This window comes from Abrus precatorius, unplaced genomic scaffold (assembly GCF_003935025.1).
Source record: "Abrus precatorius isolate BTA unplaced genomic scaffold, Abrus_2018 Scaffold8, whole genome shotgun sequence".
NCBI classification, from domain to species: Eukaryota; Viridiplantae; Streptophyta; class Magnoliopsida; order Fabales; family Fabaceae; genus Abrus; species Abrus precatorius.
In genome coordinates, this window is record NW_020874428.1 from 21,928,366 (window position 1) to 21,937,264 (window position 8,899).

The 8,899-nt window shown below is 33.7% G+C and overlaps 1 protein-coding gene across 4 annotated transcripts; it reads right to left on the reverse strand.

The window, feature by feature from the left end:
• Positions 1-2,441: 2,441 nt before the first annotated feature.
• Positions 2,442-8,899, reverse strand: LOC113848473 (ubiquitin-conjugating enzyme E2-17 kDa-like). 4 transcript variants are annotated; one of them, XR_003501819.1, is made up of 6 exons: positions 8,706-8,869; positions 8,421-8,492; positions 7,485-7,612; positions 4,090-4,194; positions 2,992-3,252; positions 2,442-2,785 (listed from the first exon to the last, which is right to left on the reverse strand). XR_003501819.1 is itself a non-coding variant. In XM_027478002.1 (6 exons), exons 2-6 carry the CDS (start codon positions 8,488-8,490, stop codon positions 3,109-3,111), a joined length of 522 nt encoding a protein of 173 aa, XP_027333803.1. In that variant the 5' UTR covers positions 8,491-8,492; positions 8,706-8,899; the 3' UTR covers positions 2,831-3,108. The 4 variants fall into 4 exon arrangements, 3 of the variants coding, with proteins under 3 accessions (XP_027333804.1, XP_027333803.1, XP_027333805.1); XM_027478002.1 differs by lacking the exon at positions 2,442-2,785 and adding an exon at positions 4,377-4,451 and having other exon boundaries at positions 2,831-3,252; positions 8,706-8,899; XM_027478003.1 differs by having other exon boundaries at positions 2,446-3,252.

The window sequence follows — 8,899 nt, forward strand, 5'->3', positions numbered from 1 at the left end:
AAAATTACCGCAAATGTGCACCGGCTTACGGTGCCAGTGTGTTAATATTTAAGATAAGTTGTGAATTTAAATGTGTCACAAATGACATACTGATTTAATATAAAAACAAAGCCAATTGAAACGAATTCTTTTGCTTTAGACACGATTATAAGTTTTTATTACCCTTTTTAAATTTTTTTATTTTTTTTATTTTGTATAGGTAAATTTTGTCTGATAATAAATTTTATGTATAGTTTGCGTTAAATTTTTTAGTAGCTAAAGAAGTGATATACGTATTTAATTTATTATACGGATACCATTGACTAAAATAAAAACAAAACATAAAGGTGGAAGACCATGACATACCCATGTCTCCCCTAGCTCCACCTGACCACCTCTGCTTTATTCGAAAGGCAAATGAACGATTTCCAATCGTCAAGGATGTGTGTGGGGTTTTTTTAATTATAATTATCGTAATCAGCTATGGACACTTCTTCAACGGTAAATTGTCATTTTTAAATGGCGTTTTGTCGAAAAAGAAAAAACATTTTGTATTTGTAATTATTGGTTGAAAATTTAAAACGTTTTATACTAACATGCTGTAAATTATTTTGATAAAATTATTCAAACAATAATAAAATGCTTAATAAGTGTTTATTATAGTAAATATGTTTAAATAAATTAAAAATGAACTCTTTTAAGGACCGATTTAGGTGTTTTAAATATTAATTTATATTAAAATAAAATTTTACTTTGATAATCCATGTAAACTCTAATTTTAATTAAAAATATCACAAAAAATTTAAAGTATTATATTTAAATTTTATTCATTTTATATATGTGAAGTATGGAGAAGTTGACTTTAAAAGTAAATGTTAGTGTTACCTAGTACTCATTTAAAAAAAATTATTAAAAATATTACTTCTCCATCTTTTTTATAGGAACAAATAACTAAGTGATCAAGACTGATAAAAAATAATTATATATCATACATTCGTAGTATATACTAAAAATATTCATAATAATACATGGTTAAGTCGGTAAGTATTACATTAAATGAATGAATCACATAGTAAATAAAAGTATAAAAAGAAGTTAATAATTAATGTATCTAAAAATAGTCATCATTTCATATATTTTTGACAAAAAATTAATTTTCTTATAAATAGAAGAAAAAGATTTTTAGTTAACAACATCCGTATTAAATCATAAAGCAAATGCTAACGAGCCCATTTAAGTCCCTAATTAAGTAACTAAACGTTGTTTTTTTCCCTCAACATTATAAATATACCTTATTCCATTATTTATAATCTAATGCAAATTTTAATAAAAACGATAATTTTAAATTTCTTATCTTAAAACACTGGTTAGTCAGACCCAAATCATAATGACGTGTGACGATGAAGTCTTTTGAGGATACAGGTGATGGCTAATTTCAATGAATTTGTGGAGACGAATTCTACTTTTCAAAGTAATCCCTGGAAGAGACACATTTGACAACAGTTGTCCTATGGCCGTGTGTGGGAAATAAATTGTTTCCAAAATGCCACTACATTATTGAGATTATATGTGGAAGGAGGAATGGGTATAAGTTGAATTTGAAAAAGAAAAACGAAATGTTAACATCGTATGATGGGTCTAACTTAAAAGGTTTAGTTGGTTTTGTCTTGAGGAAGAAGCAAAGGCAACTAAAAGGCTACAAGATAGTCAAACACGTGTGCTGTTACCAAGCTGGGGGAAGCCTAACGTTGCACAAGAGTGACCCCTCTCTTCGCTTGTCAACTAAGTGACCATCTTTTGATTAACCTTTTCACTAACTTTTCTTTCAAGTCTCTTGTTTTTGTATTCAATATTCGTCACTCACTTCATTCCTAGCAACTTGTTATGACCTCAATGCAAACGTGTCTCACTCCTGCTGCATTCATTTTCTATGCACACCATATATTAAAATAACTAGTCAACCCAACCTTTCAATTGAGTTTAAAGACCTTTCTAATTTCATTGCATGATTTGGCAAGAAAAAAAATACTAAATAATTACTAAGAAAATAGATGAACAATGAGGTTAAAAAACTATACTAAAAGCCTTTTCAAGCATCACAATCATATGAACATGATGTTTTAAGTGTTTGCTAAATCTTTCACTGCAGCTCAAACACCCTTTCTGTCATTATTTTTACCGGTTTTCTCATTCTTGGAACAAGACAACAAAAAAACTGAAGCTCTCATAAATAGAGGATACCCATATCATGGACTCACTTTCCGAGTATGAAGCACACGAGAAACATGCCCAGTGTCTCAGCTTTACCCTTCCCAAAGGACAAATCTAGTTCCTCATAATTATGATGAGCTTGTGGTTGGATTGTCCCCATCAAAATAATGTCGAGAGACAGACTCTACTACTAGATATCAATACCTATCGTACTTACAACATGCACTTGAAGCAGTCTAACAACGAATTCAATGAATTTCAAAATTATTTTTTATAAAAACAAGTACGAATTCAGTCACAAATATTATATACATCACGAGGATGGATCACTATGGTGTGCATCATAATATGGTGTCTAGCCTACACATAATAAACTCGAGGTTTGGGCAAGAACACCAAAAACAATAAAGAATAGTTAACTACATAAAAATCTAAAGCCCTTATCATGCCCATATCTAATGGGTTTCCCGACCAACAAAACCTTTTCTTCCAATTAGTTTAACTTGTATTCCCCAGGCATAGAAATCCAAATTTCATCAATAAGTAGCTACTGAATAGTAGTTAGTAACAATTATGTGTGCGTATGTTGAAATACCTGTAATCATGAAATAAATATTGAACGTTAATGCTACTAGTAGAATTAAAATAAATGTAAAGCAATAACAATTCAAACATGAATCCAAAGACCTGTATCTGAATAAGATCAAAAAGCATTAAAGTTTGCATAACATTACATTACAGTTTCTTCCATCACAAGTGTCTTACAAAGAAATATTCACAAATGATAACCAGGTCCCTTACCGTTGTTGGAGTTCCACTAACAATAAAAGAAAGCATTCAAATTCATGCGTAATATCTTTAGTTCTTTTACATAAATTATGATTTTGCTGCTTCATTGTACAGCCAAGACTTGGCATATCATCCCATGGCATACTTCTGTGTCCAGCTGCGGGCTGTAGCCTCATACTTGGTCCTGTCCGTCTTGTACATGTGCGCAATTTCAGGTACGAGTGGATCATCAGGGTTGGGATCCGTCAACAATGAGCAAATTGACAGAAGGACCTAAAAGAATTGGAAATATTAGATTCTGAAAGGGTTTCAACAGCAGCAGCTATCATTCAGATTCAGGGAGCATTTTGAAAAACTTATGGGCAGCTTATAAAAATAACTTAAGATTTCCAGAAGCATTTTTTGGCATATTCTAATAAATTTAATGGTCAAATTTATAATATATGCACTCAAAGAGCTTATTGAATGAGTTCTTAGTTACACTGTATACACAAAAAGCACCCTTAAGCATATCTTACAAAAATCATAAAAATACAGCTCCATATAAATGAAAATAAACAGGTTTCCACTCTTGAATACCCAAATTTCTTAGTATGATAAGTTGATAAAGGAGAGGTGAAAACTATCGGTCAAAAGTATAATTCTAGATTACTGTTTGCACTAAATCGACAATCAATACCTAAAAGCTTCAAAATCCAGAGCAGTAAGCAATAAAATAAACATATCATGAATTAATTTGGCAGTAGGATCTTGAGTCCACTAGTACTGAAAACGTGTTCCAAAAAAAATCACAAATATAAGATACACAAGTAGAACAGGAGACACATCACACAGGTGATGGACAGATAAATTTCACACATTAAATAAGTCCTATTTCTCTATCCAAGTATAAGCTTCAATTTAGTCCCCAAAGGCACATCATCTTTTGCATTTAATTTCAGTAGTCACAAGCAATTCCCCAATAGTATATATTATTCCGCTACTCCCACATGCAGTAAAATAAGCTTATAACAGACAAGATATATCACGGTGATTCAGCAAGTTCAATACAACCTCAGACCTAGTACAAAATTATTAAATATCAGAGTGAACAAGCAAAGTAAGTAAAACCTTGGAAATGGTTAGTGCTGGGCTCCATTGTTCCTTAAGAATGTCAAGACATATGCTGCCATTGCTGTTGATGTTTGGGTGGAACACCTTGGTCCTAAATGCAACCTGCAGTATTTAAGGATATTAGTTTTATCAGCTCTAAATCTAGTCTTATTCAATATATTTACAAATTTCACTACCAGAAACTAAAATAGCAGCAGTTTTGAGGTAAGAACAGGAAAGTAAGAGTGAAATGTATTTTAAGTATGGATTAATTTAGCTACCACTAATTCAACTTTCTTATCAACCTGCTTTTTAATTCGTTGAGCTATGAGATGTCGGTGCACACAAGTGTGCACTGGCTGACAAAAAAGGGGAATTCCCTGAAAGGAAAAATATGAGAAAGCAACTACAGTCCAGACTCATATCCACGCCTTCAAACCTAAAAAGAAAGAGCCTGCCAGTGCTGATCAATGTTTCCTTTGACCAAACATAGGGCTAGAATCTACAAACTGAGCAACATGAGTATCTGATTCATACATCAAATACAGACCCTTTCTTTCAACATCAGTTTACATTTCCAAGTATTAACTTCCATTTCAACTTCTAATATGCTACATACAAAATAGATAGGAGTGCTATAGTGACATCATTCCAAGTAAAAGTGCAAAACACTACAACATGAATGTTATACTAAGCAAAAAATGCTTTCATATGATAAATTTGAGGCAAGATTGATTAATGAACAGAAAAACAGAGGAGACACCACAAAGTAATTTCTACACTGAACAAAACAACAGAGGATACAAGCCGGAGAGGAGGCACTAGAAAAGCTGATTCCTCCGGCAAAATGGAGCAGATAAGCCTCTCCAAATAAGCTGATTTCTGTTGCAAAATGGAATGGGTGAGCTGGTGAGGAGGAGAGAAACCACTAGGCTCAGACTTTTTGCAGAGTGTGGATACCATGCGGATACCTTGCGGAAGATGAAATTAACATATATGTTTTATAGAGGGTAAATGACCTTTCTACCCTTAAAAATAATCCAAACGATACATTTTATAAAAAATAGAATAGGGTTTCTTTCTTTCTCCCAAATTGCGCAATCACAACGTGCCACGAACACCTGCACCTGCCACGACGTGCCAAATGCCCCGCAAAGTGGATGGCTACACTGCGTTGTGCTGGCGTTATAGTGTCACTATAGTGCAGTATTAACATGGTTTGATCCATGTAGAGCCAAACCAAGAGAAGCCATGTTTATTGTTGACCAAAACAAACTCACCAACTCATACAATATTCTGAAAACTCCCTTAGAACCACATATTTTTATCCATGAAAATTAATATAAAATATTGTCACCTATGAATTGACAAAGCAAAAAGACTTGATTTCATTCATGCCCGTGGATAAATTCCTTTGTCACATAGAAAGCAATCTTATTTCTAATGATTACAAAGAACTGAAAACTGACGACACATATAGGGAAGTTTGATTGTGTAAGAGTACAGGAATAAGTTTACATATGTGAAAAAAAGATAAAAAGCTTTGGAAAGAATTGCAATCCAAAGCCAGAACATTGTTAGGCACTATCACTGGAAATTTTCTTCCTAAAATGAATGAAGAAACCCATATTTTGAACCAATAGATGAAAGTAAGAAGGCTGGATATAGTATTTTCTTAACCTAGTACAAGGAAGAAAAAAATATAGTACACATAACTTTAAGTCCCTTATATTTCTAATCAGTGGTTGATGCCTTCATGGGACTCCCCCAGGAAATTCTATCAGAAAATAAATCTATTAACAAGGTCCAAGACTAGAAAATACAGCACTTGCCAAAACCATGACGATCTACAAGCACAACAGGCAAACCATGAACTTCCTATGATGTTTTCACCAGACCAAATAGAAGCAATCATTAAAATATACTAACAGCTAAATTACTGGAGAACCCATATGGCAGACTGAATTCCTCTTACATGAAAATTTTACAATGTCAATCCTTAAATCTTTTTTCGTCATTATACAGTGTAGTTGAAACCATTTTCTAAACTTAACATTATTTCTGGATATAGGAAGATGAAATCTTTAAGATTCAAGCTGGGTGGATGAAATAGAAGAAAGCTTCTGGAGATGTTAGTGATCCAAAGATCTCTCAATATCACAGGAAAATTTACTACACAGCCATTCAACCGGCAATCTTTATTTGAATTACAGCATCGAAGGCTAGGCATCTAAGTGACAAGTGCATCATCGAAGTGTTGCAGATTACTGTGGCAGATGATCCACACAAGACAAGATTGGAACAAATGGATTAGAGGGTAGCATCATTGAGGAAAAGTCAGGAAGGTGGAAGAAGACTGCCTAAGATGGCTTGGCCACATGAGATGAAGGAAAGTAGAAGTGGAAGCTCAATAATTAGAGGCATCAGAAGACTAACAAATACCTCTAAAACAGTTAAAATGGACTTAGATCTAAATGACCATTATAAAGGCTTATTTTTTGACAGAACACAATGCTGCTGCTCAATCCACACAGACATCCAAACCTAGTGTCTGAAAAAGGCTTTTGTTGAAATTTCAGATAGAAATAATAATTTCTAACAAACATGATTGGGAATATATACAAAGAAGACAAAGTGTATTCCAAAAGAAACCACAAATTGAAAGAGAAGTAGATGATGAAGTATACCCACAGAAAACCACAAAAAGAAGGCATATTAGAAGGAAAAACAGGAAATGGAACCACCACACAATTGCCCCCAAATCCTCAACGGAAATTCTGGCCACTGAACACCAAAACAATTAACAAAAGGGAAAACTAAGATAGAATTAAACATAAGACAACCACCCCGTTTTGCATATAATGAAGATAGCTACAAAAAATCTAATAAAGTATTCTAAATCCTTTAGGCACTCCATTTACTGCTGTCAGCCACCAAAGGTAATCTATCCATTGAACCCTATAATATGATGTATTTTCTTTTCCAGTTGATGTATGATATTCAAATGTCACAGAATGCCATATCCACTGACAATTAACAAAGAAGGGACGGCATACACCAGAGTCTGGAACCAATCTAGGGCAATCGCAGTGAAGTTCTTGCATTAGTGGAAACCAGGTAGCAAACAAGAACGCTGGAGGAGATGTACAAGTAAAGGTGGTCACAAACCTTTGCTACCATTGAAGGAGGCTGAATATCATGTTCATGGTCAAATTCATCTTTGAAACAATACATATTTTTTTAAAAATTGAACTTTAAAGACACATCTAAACGAAAATGTTGAATGACAGAGGTTGCGAGCTTATTTCAAAGTGAAATGAATAAAACAATCATTAAACAGACCCCAAAATAATAGTAAAATCAGAAGACTTGACAAAAACAAGCAACTAATGAAACATAGTAGGATAGAGTACCTTTGGTGGCTTGAAGGGATAGTCAGGAGGAAAATGAATTGAAACTAGGAAAACACCACCAGCATATGGGCTATCAGCAGGACCCATGATTGTGGCTTGCCAATGAAACATGTCCTCAGCCACAGGACCTAATGTAGGCAACACGATCTTTTAAAGTTATTAAGGGGAGAAAGTAAAAAAAGAGGGCCCTGACTTGAAGCTAATTTCAAGCAGCCAACAAAGAAAGTTACAATTTTCAGCAGATGAAGTGACTTAATTAATGGATAAATATATAAATAATGAAAACAGTTGGAAGCTTAACAAATAGGATTGTTACTCTAAAGTGAAGATAATCGTTGATTAAAAATCAATGGAGTAAATTTTAACAGCTCTATAATTGGTTGCACATTTGCAAATATCCATTCTAATTCTATAGTGTATCCATCACTTTAAGCCGATTCAAACAAATATATCAAGTATGCATTACACATCATTCCCCAAGCTCTATGCAGAACCAATACATCAAAATAATCACTGGCAAGAAAAGCCTTTCACATATTTCGTCATATTAATAAAAATGCAGACACACAGAGGAAGCAGATATTTGTCGATCCAATCATATTATAGTTTTCTTTTTTTAAACAGCTCTCAAACTTGAATCTAACTATCTAAGAGGTAAAGGAGGAGACAAACATAGACAAGTCACCAAGGAAAACGGATACTTAATTCAACAATTTTAAATAAAGTTATGCATACATACAAACACACAAACACACAAAAGAAAAAGCAGAAAATGAAGCACCAGCATTTTTTCTATTCTATGTTCAATAATCAATAACCAATTTCATAGATTTGGTTATTACCCTTCGAAATTCCACATAAAAATTAAAACTTTCAACTTTAGTTATACATCCAACATAAAAGAGAAGGATAAAAAAACGGCATCAAAAAGTTCACCTGCACTGCACGATGTAGGAGGGTCTTTCTGCAAATCCTTGAGCTCCTTCAAGATGCGTTTCGACGCCATAGCTAAACTTGAAAAAAAAAAAAAAAAAAAGCTGAGAAACACAACGTAAAATCCAGAGTCCACAAATAACCCTTGCAGAATTAAACTTATGGTGAACAGATCGGGAGACCCAGAAACCGATTAACGAAATTAAAGCAAAAAAACCAGAACTTGAATGGAAATTGGGAAAAGGGGCACCCCGATCAGCATGGGAAAGCGAGAGATGGAGAATTAACCTGGGTCAGAACCGTCGAAAAAGAAGAAAACGATTCAGAGAGAGAATGAAAATGTGAAAAATGGAGAGAAGGAAAGAGGGTTGAAGAAGAAGGAGAGAATCTGGGAAGAGAGACAGAGAGAGATTCCAGAAAATTCAGAAAGAAATGGTAATGGATGATAGCGTGAGATCAACGTCGTGACGTTTTCTTTTTAT